Raw genomic sequence first — 18955 nt, 5'->3', positions numbered from 1 at the left:
ATTAAAATAGAGTCTTAAAAGTAATAAATATTGTAAGCTAGTAGAAGAAACTACCTTTAGATGATTTTTTACAATACTTTATTAATAATACATTGTTTTTATGGTATTTCAGAGCTCATATAGTATTTTAATAAATATTATTTTAGTTCCTTGTGTCTTAACTTTTACAACAAACTACTTTTAATAGCAGAAAAAAGTAAATACTCTGAAGAAAATAGTGTAGAGAGGAGATTTGGGGGGTGGGGGACGTGGGGATTGCTCAAAACAGTAAGTAGGAAATTTTTTGAAGGCCAACATTTTGTCTGTAAAAATCACATCAATTTCCTCCATAAAATGTTTGCATTACTATCAATACAATATTTTAAATGTCTTACCATTATAAAAATGATGGTTCAGGAAGATATGCTTTTTTTACCCAAGATTTCTAACATGCCTGGTACCTTCCTCATGCCTTTTGTTTACACACGTCATTTGAGAAGCACTGTTCTCCTACAGCGACACAGCAGACTGATGAAATACACTTTGTACTTGGTTCATAGTTGAGGAAATTGAGCACCCAAGGTTACACGGCTACTAAATAGAAGAACTGGAAGGGTCTTCCCCTGGCCGTGTCCCCTATCCCCAAATCCAGTCTTCTGCCACTCCTGCTGTAATCAGATAATACTTAAGAACAAAAAGATGGTATATAATGAATTGTGCTGGGTATGAATTGATGAGTAGAATTGTAAGTAGTTCTTTACCCTCAAGCGGTTTCTAACTCCATTGATCTGATAAGATGCTACCTTGAGGGGGTTGGTAAATAACAAAAAAGCTAAGGGATTCTAAGGCAAGCAATGCTAAGGGCAGTGAGTAATTGATTTCCAAGTAAGCGGTTGAGACAAATGTTAAAGTTCTGAGAAGGAAGCATTCAGGTTGGGCTAAATATAGGGAAGCTTTGTGGACGAAAATGGACTTGATTTTACAGTATAGTGTTTCTCCAGCCTTTTCCTCTGGTCTTTTGTTTATTGCTAATAATGGCTGAAAACAAGTTCTGATTGCAAGCTTAAGTCTGTTTTGGCTTCTTTGTTGTTTGAAAGGTGTTTATATTTGTACAGCTTACCCCACAATAAATAATTTTGTAATTGCCCATTCAAATTTCTACTCTTTTCCATCCTTGATAGTGTAAGAAAATGATCTGATGCTAGCCCTTAGATGATTTTTATTTCATTTTACAAGGCTCCTTTTTGATCCCCCATTAGCACATTACTCATTCACTTAAAGAATTTGGTAAGATTTCCATAATAGAGTGTAGTTGATGGTTGGGATTAAGCAGAAAAGGGAAATGGTTAAGATGGAAGAGAATCCGGTTTCAATGTTGATGGTTAGGTCCTGGGACCAAAGACCTAGAGGGGAGCGAAGACAGGAAGAGAAGAGACATAGTGTCCCAGTGGTGTTGACCTGTGGGTGCAGGGAAAAAACCGTGCCAGTCACACTGCAGTCACACAGCCCTGTGCCTCCTTCTGTCATATGTTCTTAGGGCTGGAAGGTATTTGAAGGATGGTTTGGTCAGACCCACTTCACAAAATGTAAAAGAGATGAAGAAACAGCCTAAACAGATCAGAGAACTTGCTTAAGGTCTCATAAAAGTGACAGAATTGGGATGAAACCCTGTGCCCCCCGAGTCATAACCCAGCATTCCTACTATCTCCCCTGAGAGCATAGTGTGCAGAACTCTGGGCTGATAGGAGCATTCCTCAGTGTATTAGATAAGGACCTTTTGCTGCTGCTGTTCTTTCTAATACACCAAAGTGGTTTGGAGATGGTGAGATTAATTTATCTGATGAAGGAAGGCACGTTGTGTCAACACATAGCGTGTCAGAATTTTTCAGCCATTTGTGAAGTGTGCTTTCTCTGATATTATCTTCCCATCTTCTAGGTAGCCCTGCTAGCCAAGAGGAATGATACTGAGCTTCATTTTTTGTGGTTTGTTTTATAAAAATAATAGATATACTGGTTGTCCTTTTGCAACTACATAGGGATATTGATGGAGAGTCATCTCAGTTTGAGCTCAATTAGTTGATCCAAATCAATACAATCATATTATTAAAAATAGATATGTATTCTATATTTAACAAGGAAGATGGCATTTTATAGCTATATGCCTGCTGTATAGTTTGGTGCTATGTATGATACTAAAGTAGAGCTCATTGCCCCGCCTCTTGGAATTTCCAGTCCAGTTGGAGAGGCCAGTTGTATGCACATACAGCCTCAAATCTGCCATGACTAAAATGGGAATCCTACCAGCTCTCATCCCCACTACACCTGTTCCTCCCATGTCATTTAGTGGTCCCATTGTCTCTTCAGTCACTCATAGTAGAAATACTGGAAACCTGGCAATCACCTTTGCTTCTCTTCTTCTTCACTGCCCCATTCAGTCTGGTAGCAGATCCCTGTAACATACTCCCTGTCCCCCAGCTGAACTGCCGTCAGACTCCTGTTCATCCTTTAAGACTGTTAACATTGCTTCTTCAGGGAAGTCTTAAGTGTCTTCCTTCAGTGCACTTGTAGCCAGCAATAAACTTTTCTATTAAGCACTGGCTATAGTTTCTTGAAGTCAAGGAACTTACCTTATTTCTTTTTGTAAACCCAGTACAAGGCACATTAGACCCTAAGTTTTTAAATCAGTACCTTGAGTGATGGGAGGGTTATTAGTTGTATTTATGGTGTTTATGAAACAGCCCAGTGACGTAAGTCTATAAAGATAGGCAGAGGCCAGATGCTGAAAGCCTGAATACCATGCAAAGAAATGTTCAGTTGTAGTTGGGCACATGGGTTCACAAGGTCTTTCCTGTAGCCACATATTGTCATGTGACTGCATTCTGGCCAGTGAAAACAGAAGTGGTAGGTGCCCCTTCCAAGAAGTTTCTTTAATGGAAGGGCATTTCATTCCCTATCTCTCCTCTCTGCTGGCTGGAATGGAATCTAAATGACTGGGCTCCCCCGTAGTCATGTGAGTGTAGCAGGGCCACACATCCTAGGATTTGTAGTGTGGGAAGGAAGCCAGAAGAAGCCTTCGCAGAAAGGAGGACATTCCAGGAAGAGGAATAGTGAGAGGACACACTTGAAGGTCAGATAGAAGAAGATGACCTGGCAAAGGAGACTGAAAAGGAGTCACCAGAGTGATGGGAGGAAAACCAAGTGGTTCAATAAGGAGGAACTGGGCAGCCACTACCAACTAAGATAGAAATGGCAAAAAATGTCGCTGGATTCGACAATATGGAGGCATTGGTAAGACCACTGATGTGGTGAGGGCAGAAGTGATATTGGAATAGGCTAAAGGGTGAATAGAGCCTAGGAGGTGACTTTCTAAAGACATTTGCCCTTGAAAGAATTTGGAACAGAGGGACCAGCTGGCAGAGCGTGTGGAGTGAAGGGAAGGTTTTCCTGAGATTACTGGAATATGCTGACGGGAATAAGCCTGTTGAGAGGAAAAGAGAGAGCAGGCAAGGTCTTAAGATGAGTTGATGAGATCCAGAGCAAGTGGACAGAGGTGTGATGTTTGCAAGGAGGAAGGACGCTTCCTTTGTGGTGAAGGGAATGAAGAAGAAATGGGGCACATTGGGTTGGCTTCTAGATTTCAAGTGCAGACATGAGGGAGCTCCGATCTAAAGACTTCTGCTCTCTCCTGAACTCTTCGTCAAGGTCATCAGCTGAAACTTCACAGATAGTAAGGCTTCATATCTTGTCAGTTTCTTCTGTTTTAGCTTTGTTCTGTGCTCTGAGGAGAGTCTCCAAAGTTTTGGATGGATCGTGTCGCTTGCTTGAAAATCCTTCAGTGCCTCTGCTTCCCATGGCACACAGGGCACAACACAGTCAAGGCCTGATTTCCCTTCTCAGCCCCATTCTCTCCACTTACTCCACTTTGCTGCAGCCAAAGCCAACTGCACCATTGCCCTGAAACAACTCATCCTTGCTGCTTCTCAGCCTTGGAACCTGCTCTTGTGATTGATGCTGTCCTTTTCTCCCTACCTGGTGAACTCATTCTTGAAGACCCAGTTCTCATATTACATCCTTTTAAATCTCTTTGATTTCCCTCCCCTTTCCACAGGCCAGTAACTATAGCTTTTATTTATATATCTGTATAACTTTATATATATATCTGCGTAGCTTTTTTATCTGGGTCGACCACAGTGTCTGGTATACATGAGTTGGCATTGGGTGAATGGATGAATTTTAATTGCTTTACCTGTTCCTTTAGTGATTTTTAATGAAATTGAAATGAAATGAAAGTTATATACTCTTAGTATTTGATGCAGAGAAAACATTCTTTTTTTTTTTTTTTTTTTTTTCCTAGGTGGTTCTGGAATGGAGCCGAGATCAGTACCATGTTTTGTTTGATTCCTACAGAGACAATATTGCTGGAAAGTCCTTTCAGAATCGGTAAGAAGAAATCAGTTTTGGAGAGTAGCTTCTTTGGACTTAGAGGATGAATCACGATTTCACTCTTGCTTTAAATGTAACAGTTCAGGTTGAAGGGAGAGGGGGTCTTTCCAAGTGTAGATATGGTTTAACTTATTCAAGGCTACTCCTATCTGAAGGAACCTTGTAGTCTGTCCTCACATTTTATGGTTGAAAAATCTGATTCCCAAAGAGTAATCCTGCCTTGCGGTTTATTGAGTACTTTGAGTTACACGATCTCATTTTATTATTGCCCTAGTTCTATGAGGTAAAGGTAATTCAATCTGTCTGCAGGATGAGGAAACTAGCTGGCTACTCTGGCCAGTAGTCTTCTGTTCCAAGCCCTGGCCCATATTCTTGTTGACCTCACTCTGTTAACCAGAGCCATTCTGTGGAAGCCACTGGAATTGACCCCCTACCTACCCCTGTGGTCACCATATCTTGCTGCCTCACTGTGAGGAGGAGCAAGCCTTACAGGTTGGGTCTTTTTCTCTTTAAGGCCAAGCTTCCTGGTGCAGCCACTCTTAGATGCTGTCTTCAACCTTTTCCTTCAAGATTTTTTTCCTCCTTCATAAGACAGACCTCAGAGTGGACTCAATCTTTCCCCACATCTTCCTTCCCTTCCTGCAGCTAAAATGATTTGCACAGGCTCTTTTTGGTTTTTGTCTATAAAATTAGTGCTTAAGTTGTTTTATATCGTAAAAGCAGTTTATGTCTGTGGTTGAAAACAGTTCAAACAGTACATAAAAATAAAAAGTTAAGCCTCTCTGTTCCATTTTGAATTTCCCCTCATCCAGAGGAACCGTTGTTAATGATTTTTTTAAGTTTATTTATTCATTTTGAGAGAGAGAAAGTGGGGAAGGGGCAGAGAGAGAGAGAGAGACAGAGAGAGAATCTTAAGCAGGTTTCATGCTGTCAGCACAGAGCCCGACACAGGGCTTGATCTCACAAACCATGAGATCAAGAGTCGGATGTTCAACTGACTAAGCCACCCAGGTGCCCCTGTTAACAAATTTTTGTTAATGATTGTTTTGGTAATCATCATTCTAACTTTAAAACAATAAGTGGAGTTCTCTCCTTTTTTATTCATTTTATGCAGTATCTATTGACTCTTTTCCATTGTAATGGTGCATAGCCAGTCGTTATGGGGCTAAGAGCAGTAGGTGACCAGAACAAATGTGGGGTAGCTAACAGGGGTAGTTAACCTCATTAGACCAGAGTCTAAATGTCAGAGGCCATAACCACAAACCTCCCTTGATCCTGACTGTCCATTTTCCCCTGAGGATAGTTCTCATAAATCTTTCCCTCTGCTCTCACTGAACCGGAAAACCTAACGAAACTGCAAATAACTACATTTGATGTCGGTTGGCTCACCTTCAGAGTTATCTGAGGATCTGTAGACTGCATCACCAATTCCTCTGGAGCCCTTGCTCCCTGCTTAGAAGTACTTCCTTGTCCCTCTGTTCACTTTTTATGAGTCCCTATGTGGTTTCTGTCAAATAAGTGTTTTTTTTAAATTAGTGTGCTAATTAGATGTGTGCACTGTTATAGTCCTGACCATCTTAGGGAGGAAGGGCTATGAGATTCTTTGAATTGACTAAAGCTTTACTCTTTGCTCAGTGCCCTATGTGTGAATGACATCCCTCAATTTGCTCCTTTAACAGAAAAGGAATCTTTAAGCCTTACTCTGTTTTAGACACTGATATATAACTATCTGTGGTAAAGAATTTCATAGTGTGGTAGGGAGAATGGCTTGTAAGCAAGTAATTAGTAGGGAAACTCGAGGCTTTTCTCTTAGGATCTCTTAAAGATAGTTTTCAAAGACTCTAGGGTTCTGCAAAACCCAACTATTTTTTATAAGAGTTCTAAGGTGTTACTTGCCTTTTGTACTGTGCTGACATTTGCACTGGTGGTGTAAAAGCAGTGCTGGGTAAGATCGCCAGACCTTAGCATGAATCACTGTATTCTTCACCACCCTATATTTGCAGGGGTCAGATAAAGGTTAGTTTCACTTAAAAATGTTCTTGTTGAAGCACTAAAAGTTATTCATTTGGCTATATCTTGACCCTTTGGCCACACATCTTTTTAATGTTCCGTGTGATGAAATGCACCTGACCGTATGGTGATTGTCTTGAGGAAACCCTGGTGTGGTTGAGTTGCAACCTAGACCAGCCCTTCTGTTTCATGGGACACCACTGTCATAACTTGAAAGGACAGATGACAGTGTGATTACTCACAATGGTCATTTGACAGATGTTTTCTTGACAGTGAATAAAGCAATTCTGTCTCTTAAAGGAAAATGAATAATAGTATCCGTTGCCAATTAGTATCCGTTGCCAATGATAAAATTTGAGCTTTCAAATGTAAATTAGAATTTGGGAAAACTTGTTTCTATCACTGTGAGCTTAACAGTTCACATATCATAAAGACTTCTCTGATTAGATAGATATGTGGCATTGTCCACAAAAATCACATCCATTAATATTATATAGGAAAATTAAGGAAATATGTCACCATTTGGCAGATGTGTATAACTCAGTAAGCTGTTATTTTCCAGATAACCGATACATTGTTACAGGATCCTTACAGGTGTTTACAAAATCTTGCATGGGTAAAAAAGTCATTCAAAGTGTAAGAAAGACCAATGGATTTTGGTGTGAAAGCACAAAAAGTTCTTTAATGTGGCTTCACATTCCACACTGCAACGAATTTTTAAGCAGCTACCACTTATTTTGGTAGGATCAAAGAAGAAAACCTGCTGTTACCTGAAAAGGCTATTAAAATACAACTCCCCTTTCCAGCTACATTATCTGTGTGAGCCTGGGTTTTCTTTATACACTTCAGCCAAAACAACACGTGGGAACAGATTGCAGACAGAAGATCCAAGGTGCTTGTTCTTTTCTACTAAGTCATTAAAGAGATTGGCAGAAAAGTGAAACAATGCCTCTCTTCTCACTGTTTTTTTTATTGTTTGGGAGAGTATTATTTTCATTAAAAAAGTTATTCATGTTAACATTTTAAGATGAATTAAGTATTTTTATAGTGTTTCATTTTCAAATATGGCAAATGTGAATAGTTACAATCTATACACAAAAGTTTTTGGGGATCCTTAATTTTTAAGTGTAAAGGGTCTGGAGAGTAAAAAGTTGGTAGAGAACCATTTCTCTCACATAGCAGTTCTTAAAACCTTAGTGTGCAGCAGAATGCCATGGAAGGCTTGAGAAGATACAGTTTCCCCCACCCCCAGAGCTTCTGCGTCTGGAGGTCTCACAGGCGCTCACAGAATTTCCATTTCTAACAAGTTCACTGGTGGTACCGAAGCTGCAGGTCTGGTGACTACGGAGAATACTATGGATTCTTGATGAAATACAATTTTCCTACTTCTTCATTTTCATTTTAGCTGATTTTCCTAAGAAAAGCTCAAAATGGATTGTCTTTTTAAAATCAAATATTTATCAAGCATCTACTCAACCTACTGTGCTTTATGCTGTGCTAGGTGCTGATGGTGCAGTTGCATGAATCCCTGCCCTGAAGGAGCATCCAAATTTTAGAAGGAAAAGTAGCTTTAGAAAATCCAGATATTGAGGTCAGCGGTTTTAATCAACCATTCTTGTTCTCTTTCTGAAAAATTTTGTGTATGGGTGTTAAATATTTCTCCTCCTAATTTTAGATTGCATTAAAATATAGTTTGGTTTTTATATAAGGATATTTCAAAATTGCCTAATTTTGAAGATGACAAGTAAATAGATCATATATAACATATCACATGTTCTAATACATTTTAAAATACCATAATGTTTATAGGGAGTTTTCATCATTTTGCCAGTTTCTCTGCAAGTCTTTTTAATGTTATTTGAAAAAAAAATTTTTTTAATGTTTATTTTTGAGAGAGAGAGTATGAGTGGGGAAGGGGCAGAGAGAGAGGGAGACAGGATCTAAAGCAGGTCTCTGCACTGACAACAGTGAGCCTAGTGTGGGTCTTGGAACTCATGAACTGCAAAATCATGACCTGAGCCAAAGTGGATGCTTAACTGACTGAGCGACCCAGGTGCCCCTTTTAAAAGAAAGGTCTATTCTATATGTCAGTAACAAGTGAATATGTAAATTATCTACTACTAATTATAAGGCATTAAGTCAGTCTGGGCCTAGTCTTGTCATCTCTAAAATGTAGGTATTAGATTAAGTGTAAAATCTCTTCCAGCTCTTTGGCACTAAGATACCATTTAAGTTCTGAGTTTTCATACCTACTTTATAGAATGTAGAACCAAAGGACTACATTCGTAGTATCCTTTCCATGTCATAGTGCCTGTGTATTCACTTAAACCAAACTGATTAAAATAAAAGCTGTATTACTGTCACCATGGCTTTGGTTCTGAGTCACAGGTGACTTATTTAGTCTTCAACTCTAAGATAAAGGCTTTCTTTCATCTGGAAACTTAGATATAGTGGTCTTGTGGTCAGAAATAAAGACTCAAACTCATTGTGGCCATGTCTAATAGTAGAAAAACAACTGACTCACTGACCTGGGGCAGATCACACGATCTCCTTAGTTTGTTAGTTTAACACCAGAGAATTAAATTGATCTTGTAATACAAACTTATTAGAAGAGCTAGTACATGAATCCATTATATACTTAATTATTTCCCCAAATGAACATGTATGGATATCTCTTGATTCTATTAAAAGATCTTTAATAGCAGGTGATTACTTTTACAGGATAGCTTTGGAAAGTGCAATTCTTTAAAAAAAAAAAAAAGTTTAAAAAAATATGTCATCTAAGCAGTTTTTTCAAATTAATTTTTAGTCTGAGAAATTGAGAGTGAGATGACCTTGGATAAGTTAGATGTGGGTAATACAAGACCGACCTTCCTTCCTTCCTTCCTTCCTTCCTTCCTTCCTTCCACAAAAGACTGATTTATATGTTGAGGGAATGAACTTAGAGTTTTAATTTAGCCAATGAGTATATGTTAAATCCCATTCATGTACCAGGCCCTATTTTTAAGCATCTTGTGATGAACAAGAGAAACTCACTGACCTCATATAGAATTGGCATTTTGGGGGGGGGGGGGGGGGGGAGAAGCTTTTTTTTTTTTTTTTTTTTTAACTTAAAAATGTGAACTACAACCTGCATATAAATCATTATTTCTCAGATTTCTGGACTGGCAGCATTGGCATTACCTGGGATCTTGTTAGAAATGTGAGTTCTCAGGCCCCACTCCAGACCTAATGAGTCAGAAACTCTGGGGATGGAGCCCAGCTATCTGTTTTTACAAGCCTGAAGGTGATTCTGTTGCCTGCTAACATTTGAGAACCACTGGTATAATAAATGTGATTAAAAAACCTAGCTGAGGAAGGTTTTGTGTACTGTTACTTATGGTGAGGAGAGAGAGTCTGAAGATATGGGAAAGAGAGGAAGTAATTGAAGCAGAGCACAGAATGCATAGTACCATTTCTGCCCTAGAAATACTCCATCTAGTGGAAGATAGACATGCATAAAAACTAGTACAACATAGTATGCTAAGAGTTCCTTAGAGTACAGAGTACAATGGAAACTGTGTGGTAAGCAGTACATTCTCTTTGTGGGAGGTGAGGGAAGAGGGCAATTGGGGAAGGAGGATATTTTAGACAGTGGGAGAGGCATGTTCAAAGGTGCAAAAGCTTGCAAGTCTTACCCTGCTTGGGTAAGCAATTGGAGTGTCTAGAGTACAAGGGGCACATTATGGAGGAGTTTAGATTTTATTCTGCAGACAGTGGTGAACATTAACAGGAGGGTTGGTAGATGCTCAGCTATCACATATGCCTGAGTATGAGGTGATTCCTGATTTCCTGTGAAGCTCTGGGTCCCTGGTTCCTCTTTGACCCTCATCTTCTCTTATGCTCTTCCTCTTGCTCCCCTTGTCTGTGCCACACTGGCCTCTCGTTCCTTGACTGTGCCTGTTGGGTGTCTGCCTCAGAACATTTGCACATGGTGTTCCCATTCTCTGGACCATTCTTCCCCTAGTTACTCACATGGCTTGCTTCCTCTCTTTCACGTCTTTGCTGAAATGCCACCTGCCTATGAGTCATAATGAACTACTATATTATAGATCTGAAGTAGACCTGAAAGATGGGGAGGATTTGGTTAAGTTGGTAAAAGAAAGGGGAAGAGAGCTTTCAGCAGGGTTAAAACCTGAACAGAACACAAACATGAGGGTTAGGTGGGATACTCAAGAATTAGATGCCTGCCTCACTCCTTATTTTGAGGAAAAGATTAATAAGGAAAAACTTTAGCAGTATCAGGAAGGTCTGTGCTAGTGTCTCACATATATCATGGACTCATTGAACAAATACTGAGTGCCTGTATGCTGGGCACTTTTCTAATTGATTGGGTACGTTAGGGAACAAAACAAGAAGGTTTCCTGCCCTCTTGGAGCTTACATTCTGGGGGAGGGACACATACAATTACCAGTGTAGGTAACAAGTTAATTATTTAATATGTTAGAAAGGTGGTCAGTGCTATGAAGACAAGAAGATGCAGGGCAGGGTGAGGAGGGTTGGGAGGGGCTGGGCTTGGGGCAGCAGGGAATAGGAGGACTGCAGCATTAAATAGGGCTAGGTCTTCATTATGGACTGTTGGATAACTCCTTTTTGGTAATTTTGTTTTGCTTTTAATTTCTTTTCTCTGTTTGGGGGCATTTGCATTGCAACACCCTTGTTTGTCAAACTGAGCATGTAGCAGTGTAAACTGAGCTTCTGGGACCTCCTGACGGTCTTAGAAGTGGAGTGATGGCAGCTTCTTTACAGGGTGGTTGTGAGGATTAAATGATGCAGAACTGCAGAAATTATCTGCGTGAATCTTGCAGAGAAAGTTTTTTTTCAACAAGTCGCCTCCCAGCTTCAGCTTGAAGTCATGCAAGTCTGTGATACAGTTGGCTAGATTACCTTTTCATTGATTTTTTTTTTCATAATCTTTGAGTTTAAGTCCTGTTATATACTCTTATTCCTAAATGTATTGGAAAAATGCATGTAAGCTGAAGGACCTGTGGCTTTGCCCTAGGCTCTGTCTGCCCATGCCAATCGACGTGGTTTATACCTGGGTGAATGGCACAGATCTTGAACTACTGAAGGAGCTACAGCAAGTCCGAGAACAGATGGAGGAGGAGCAGAAAGCAATGAGGTAAAATGGAGTTTTAAAAAACAAAACACACTCTGGGGTGCTTGGGTGGCTCAATCATTTAAGCATCTGACTCTTGATTTCTGCTCAGATCATTATCTCATGGTTCACGAGATCAAGCCCCACATCGGGTTCCGCACTGACAGTGCAGAGCCTGCTTGGGATTCTCTGTATCTCTCTGCCCCTCCACTGCATGTACCCATGCTCACCCTCCCCCCCCCCCCCCCAAAATAAATAGAACTTTAAAAAAAAAAAAACTAACAATAATTGGAATTAAAAAGAAACAACAACACACAAAGTTCTATGAATACAAGTAACAGTGCATTTCAGAAGGGTAGGGTGATGTTCACAGTACTAATCCAAACAAAAACCTGCATCTCAAATTCGTGCCATTACAAGATTTTGTCACCCATGTGTCTGACCCTTGTTTCTTGGTACCCAGTGAGGACTCAGCCACTTTGTCAGATGGCCATTTTATGACTGTGCTATTCTAGTGATGCCTTGCTCTCTGAGGGCCTGAAAGGAAAGGAGTCTCCCACGGGTTCTTGCTTACTTAGTCTGGGTCCCATGTGTGATACCTTCATGAAATAAGGTGTTATTATGGAAAAAAGTTTCATGGTAAGACCCATTATTCCCTTGAAAATAAAACAGGCCTACAGACTTAACTTTTTTCCATTTGATAAATACAGTACAAAGTATGTTCCCTTTACCCCTTTTAATGTTAAATCATACAATATGGAATTAGAAACTGCTAATTTTTTTATATGTGGAATTTTGATCATTTTAGTTCTTTTATCTGGGAAAGGTACAATGCACTTGAATGGAGAGCCTTAAGAGCTAGAAATCTGGCTGATATAACTTCCCCTCTGATTCCTTAGCATTTTCTGAGAATTTCTCCATTTCTCCATTCATTTCCTCATTCATTTCTTCATAAATATGAAGTTGCAGGTCATTGGCCATGTTACACTGCAACAAATTTTCTCTTTCTCTTTGTGTCAGAGAATAGGATACCTTCCCAGTGCATGAAAATAACTTTGGCAGCCTGGTACCATGTTTTAGTAGTAAAATGTAAAAGCTTAAGTCAACTTTCATGTTACTATGGGAGGTATGTGATAATAATTTTTGAGCATATTTCATTGAAACTTAAAATTTATTATGCATATTAAATGATGTAAGCATTGTATTTCCTAACCTACTAGTTAGTCCAGTGGAGTAACTAAGAAAATCATTGTTGTTAGTTACCTTTTGTTCACATTTCGGACTAGTACTAGCTCATGAATATGTAATGAAATATATTTGCTTTCATTAGAGAAATCCTTGGGAAGAACGCAACAGAACCAACCAAGAAGAGGTAAGTGTTTTGATTTTCCTCTTAGGAATAGAAGTTGAAGTGAAACTTCCAGGTTCTTGTTTTTTGTTGGATATACAGTATTTTGTGTTTATTGTTCCTGTTTAATCCCTCATCTGGTAGCTTTAGACCCCCAAATTAATTGCCTCTTTTAGATGGGAAATCTTGTAATGCCAGAGGCATAGTTGATTGAGAACTCTTGTTTGGGTTGTAGCTAACAAAAGCTTTATTGTTTCTGGATGGGTTAGGTTTTTGGATGTAAGGTTTTTCTGCTCTGCTGTTTCCATCAGTCTGTCTTGGTGTGCTGTTCTCTTGGTCCACTTAATGTGTAACTTACACCCAGTGTTTTCATTTATAGGATTTATATCCATCATTCAATTGTGTGTTCATTATATATTTCCTTATTTTTAAAAGCTGTCATAGTTGTATGTCTTATATTTAAGGACTTGGGAAGGGGATTTAGCTCAATGCCAAGAATCAGATGTGTCTATTGTGATTTGAATCCTACCAGACTCTGATAGGTCCTTAAAACAAAACTGCCTCACTGACAAGCAGAAATCTCTGTTAATGGCACTTTCTCACTTAACCATTAGTCTTAAAATAAAAGAGTTATTTTATAGAAATGATCCTGAGGAATTTTGAGATTTACAAGTACCTTCTGAATCATTTCTTTATGTTCTATATATTTATTTATAAATATACCACTGTTAAAACTGTTATTTTTAAATGACAAATAAAATTTTTAATTATTTAAAGTAAGGATGCCATGTTACAAAGGATTGAGAGGAGTGAAAAGAAGATACTTCTATGGCCCCCATTCAACAACTGTGATCATTTTATTATTCCCTTTTTGTGCATATATTTATAGTTGTAATTTGTAATCTCTGTGCAATTTTGTATCCTGCTTTAAAATTTTATATAATCTACACAGCTATGTTCAGAAATTATCTTCATGCTTCTTACTTATTCTTACTTATCAACTTTAATTGTTGTATAATATCCCGTAAAGTAACTGTACTATAATTTACTAAATATTAGGCACTTCTGTATTTTCACTATTGTAAATAGTTTGCAATCTTATATTTGGGTCTGTGGCATTTTCTGTATGTGGGTTTGTTTTTCCTGTTTTGTTTCTCTTCTCCTACTTGGACTAGATTCCTGGAAGTGAACTACTGAGGTAGAAGCATATGTATAAGTTTTTATGGCTCTGAGTATACACACATATACTATGAAATTGCTTCTCCAGAGAGAAAATGGGAACACCCATCTGCAGTGACACCAGCAGTGTTTGAAAGGGATAGGTTTACTGGACTTGCAGTAACATTGAGTCCATTTTTTGAGCGATGCTAATTTAGTAAACAAAATGTGATAACTCTTTTTTTTTTTTTTTTTTTTTTTGCATTTCTTTATTAGTGCAGTTGGACAATTTTATATATTGCTTAACTAGTCATAGCTCTCTCTTTGTGAATTCTCTAGCCGTGTTTTGTCCATTGTTTATTTAGGTAATATGTTTATTCTAGGCATTCCTTACATTTAGATAGAAATACCTTATACATTTATATTAGAACCTTGTCACATTTGCTGTTGTTTCCATTGGTGTCGTGTCTTTCGAATGTACTTTATTGTATTCTGATCAGAATTGATAAATTGTATCTGGTAGGATGATACTCTGTTAAACAGAATTTATCTATTCCTGCTCTGCCAAATGATATAGGCTTCACTGGAATTATGAATAATCTTTAAGATGGTAGTAATGAAATGCTTAGTTTCTTGTGCACCTTTGAGTTAGTAAATTTTGGTGACAATCATATTAATAGGAGTTTGAAAGCTTGAGAGCTGTACTTGTTTAATAATTTTATGTCCTACTTGCTCTCTTTTTCTATTCTTGAGATAAAAATTCTTTGTTTATTAAAAAATTATTTTTTTATGGATCTAGAAAAACATCTGCAAAATTCAGTAGTACCAACAAGCTTTTTAGTGTTGATCACATTTTCACGAACGTTTGTGAGCATGTTGGTGTTTGTTTCCAGCGAGAAGCAGTTGGAATGTTTGTTGACATACTGCATTAAGGTGCCAATGCTCGTCCTGGACCCAGCCCTGCCAGCCAGCGTCACACTGAAGGACCTGCGATCTCTTTATCCTTCTTTTCATTCTGCCAGTGACGTATTCAACGTTGCAAAACCAAAAAACCCTTCCACTAATGTCTCAGTTGTTGTTTTCGACAGTACTAAGAATGGTAAGATCACCTTATGGGTATTTGAAAATCATGTTCTCATTGGCAGTTTGAATAACAAAATTCTGAATGGAACAGACACGATTCAATTTTAAAGAAGTGTCCGCTAAACTAAAAACATAACAAGAGAGGCAGAAGAGCTGCCGCTGTATTTCAGCCCTAACTTCAGAAAGGGATTTAATACATTTTACTCTGTGTAATACACTTGTCTTTCTGTGCTGTGGTCAGGACCTTAACTTTGTTATGTAGATTAACCTTATTCTCTAGCCTCTGAGTCATTGTGGAGGCTTATTATTATTATTATTATTATTACCACCATATAACTCTTCAGCAAGGTTGTTTTCTACAGTATGGACAGAACATACCTGGAACATTCTTACTTTACGTCCTGAAATAACTGGTTATACAGTTGATTTGGCCAGATAATAGAATTGAAATTGTAATTTCCGGCCTAGAACAATACCTGCATCTAGAGATCCCATCCTCCTACTTGGCCACTGCGTTGCTGAGCCCCATGCCTGTGTCTCCTCTGGTATGCTGTCTCTCATGCTTCCTCTGCACTGAGCAGAGTCTCCTTAGAGGCTCTATGTTTTTCACTTGTGTAAAATGAAAGCTGTCACATTCCCTTTATAGCATTGAGGCCTAGTCTCAAGTTCCCATTCTTTCAGTGTCATACCTCCCAGCTTAAATCTTTGGAAGTATCTTTGATGTGTTCTTGCTTTTTAATCTCCATCACCAGTATATTGACCTCACCCTATTACTTTTGCTTTCTGCAAATGATTCTCCCCTTTCTTACTCATCTCACCTCCCCCACACCAGACCCAATTTCTTCACACAGGCTCCAGTGATAGCCGCCTAGCTGCTCTGCCTACCTACCTATAAAGTTCTTCTCCAGTCTGTCCTGCACATAACTGTAAATAAATCAGAAAGCTCTGATTTTATTGGTTCGCTCCTTTTTGAAGACAATACAGTAGTATTTGTTTTTCACTCGATAGAGAATCCTTTTCCCTGGTGTTCAGGACTCAGCTTTGATTGCCTTGACTCTGCCCATTGTTCCTCACATTCCAGCCCTCCAGCATCTCCTCGAGGCTGCCCTTGTCATCACACGTGGTGCTGCTCTCCTGGTCCCCTTTCCCTCCTAGCCTATCTCCTGTTCTTTCCCACCCCATCTCGAGTTCTGTCTCCATGAAGATCCCGAGCAGTGCATTCACAGTGATTCTATTTATTTTGACTTTTCTGTATCCCTGTACTTGTCACCCGACTCACAACTTAGTTGTTGGTTGTGCGGGAGTTTATGGTATTTTCATCTAATTTTTTAATCGAGCAGAAACCTTATCACTTACCAATTTGTGTCCTGAACATTATCTAACATCACACTATCTTCCTGGTACTTAATGAGGTATTTGTAACTTGAAAGGAAATTCAAGTTTCCAAGTTAACCTTTCTAAGTATAGATATCGTCCCTTTATGCTATAGATTTGTTTCTGAACTGTTTTGTATAAAATATTTTTGTTTTTAAGTTACAGTTTAAATATATAGGGAAAGTAAAGGGATAATCTTGGACAAATTATAGCAAATTAATCTGTTTTCTTGTTTGGCTAAATTCAGCTTTGTTATGTACGTGTGTATATATGTATGTATGTATGTATTTCATTTTGAGAGAGAGAGAGTGTGGGAGGGACAGCGAGGGAGGGAGATGGAGAGAGAATCCCAAGCAGGCTCCGCACTGGCAGCACGGAGCCTGATGCGGGGCTTGAACTCATGAACTGTGAGATCATGACCTGAGCCGAAATCAGATTCTCAACCAACCGACTGAGCTACCCAGTCACCCCTAGCTTTGTTCTTTAAGTAACTATAGTTAAGGTGCTCTGATAACATTCCATCTGAAGAGAAAAAGGAATGACATTATGTTAAGAATCATAATAATTCAGTTATAATATCTATGGAGAGAATCTTGGGTTTTTCCTCTGCGAATTTTATAACATGGTAAAGACTTAAGAGGTTGTAAATTTTGATATAAATAAAATCTGTATTAAACTAGAGTCTTCTAAACATTGTTTTTGAATTCCCACCTGGGTTTCTGTTTGCCTGCCCTACTTACTCATTTGTTGAGTAAAGATTTGTTGGGCCATTGCGGTTGTTCCAGGAAAAAGGGAAATGGCAGAGAACAAAAAAGACACATCCCTACCTTCACGGAGCTCATATTTCTAGTGCGCCGTAGACACATTCTTTATCCTCAATTATCTAGATGAAGGATTGCCAAATTCTTTCTTAAAGGATCAGATAATAAACATTTTGGGCTTTATGGGCCAAGAGGCAAAATGGAGGATATTATGTAGGCATTTATATAAGTATTTAACATTTATCCTTGTTAAGATGTCAAAACTGTCCTTCACTTGGGGCTGTACTAAAACAGGCAGTGGTTAAGTTTTGGCCATGGAATGCCGACCCTGATCTCGATAAAACATTTGTTCCACATTTGATGTTCCATTTATCTCATTTAACCTCTTTTCAGTTAATTATCAAAAACTGTTGACTTTTTTTCTCTTTATGAAATACGTCATTTCTGCCCCTCCGATGACTCTGCTACCCTATCGAGTGGACAGTACTTCAACAACCACACAGTCTAGCCCTGTAGCCTGGGCCTGGGTTTCCTCAGCAAAGTGGTGTTTCCAGTTAAGCTTACTCCCTTTGATCTAGAGGAATTGAATTTTCTCCTGTGATAGATCACTTTACCTCTTGACTACACTGACCTTTACAAGGAATTATAAAGTTTCCTTGTAGCTTTCTCATGCTGGTTAAACTTGTACCCTTTGGAATCTTACAGAACTAATGTAATATACTCCCTTTCCCATGTGACATTTCTTTTCATTCTTACTCCTTTAGCTGTCTCTTAGGGGCTTGTGTTCTAGTTTGTTCTTCTCAGAATGAGCTTTAGTTTCTGTTACTTTTATAGTGTGTCAAGTAGAATAGAACCTTTTTTTTTCACTGTGGTTCAGTCTGCAAAGAGAGTGGGTCTGTTCATTCAGTAAGTATTTATTACTGAGTGCATACTCTGTGCCAGGTACTTTTCTCAGTGCTGAAAATGCAGCAGTGAAGAGAGAGACAAAAATCTTTGCCCTCATTGAGTTTACCTCTTGGCAGAAGGAGACAGACAAATACAGCATACAAATAAATTATATAGTTTGTAGGAGACAACTGGTGTACAGAAAAATTGAGCAGGGGAAATCGAGTGATAGGGGCAGACTCACTGAGAAGGTGATTTTTGAGTGAAAATTTAAAGTAGGTGGGAGGACCAGCAACATGAATATATGGGGAAGGAGTGATTCACTTAAGTGGAATAGCACTGCAAAGTCCCTGAGGCAGGAGTGTGTCTGGCGGGGAGGCTGGTGTGGCTGGAATAGGGTGAACAAGGGAGAGGGGCAAGAGATAAGCCTAGAGAAGTAATGGGGAACATAGGGGGTCTGCCCTGGCAGCCATGGTGAGGACTTTGGCTTTAACTCAGAGTGCAGTGAGCAGTCATTAGAGGGTTTGAGTACAGGAGTGATATGATCTGACTGATGTTCCAAAAGGAGCAGTCTGGCTGCTGTGGTGGGAATAAACTGAGGAGAGGCAAAGATAGAATCATTCAGGCAAGATTCAGGCAAGAGGGAAGGTGACTTGGATCAGAGTAGTGGAGAGAACAGGTTGGATTGAAGGTCAATCTAACAGGATTTCCTGATGGGTTCATGGTGGGGAATAGAGCCCCGCTTTCGGTGAGCCCCAGTTCCTTCTCTCTCTCTCT

General features: G+C 39.0%; 1 protein-coding gene across 4 annotated transcripts in view; it reads left to right on the top strand.

The window, feature by feature from the left end:
• Nucleotides 1-18955, top strand: part of GNPTAB (N-acetylglucosamine-1-phosphate transferase subunits alpha and beta) — a 72694-nt gene that overhangs the window by 19739 nt on the left and 34000 nt on the right. For 3 of the 4 annotated variants that reach the window (XM_060656607.3, XM_060656608.3, XM_060656606.3), the window contains exons 2-5: nt 4334-4419; nt 11474-11593; nt 12900-12941; nt 14969-15174. In XM_060656607.3, coding sequence (XP_060512590.1) covers nt 4334-4419; nt 11474-11593; nt 12900-12941; nt 14969-15174 — 454 coding nt within the window. Of the gene's footprint in view, nt 1-4333; nt 4420-11473; nt 11594-12899; nt 12942-14968; nt 15175-18955 lie in introns of those variants that run through there. The other variant, XM_060656610.3, reaches the window with a different exon arrangement.

Source organism: Panthera onca, chromosome B4 (assembly GCF_046562875.1).
Source record: "Panthera onca isolate mPanOnc1 chromosome B4, mPanOnc1 haplotype 2, whole genome shotgun sequence".
In the NCBI taxonomy this organism is placed as follows: domain Eukaryota; kingdom Metazoa; phylum Chordata; class Mammalia; order Carnivora; family Felidae; genus Panthera; species Panthera onca.
Note: the sequence above shows the minus strand (reverse complement) of the source record. Positions and strands in the feature narration are given on the sequence as shown.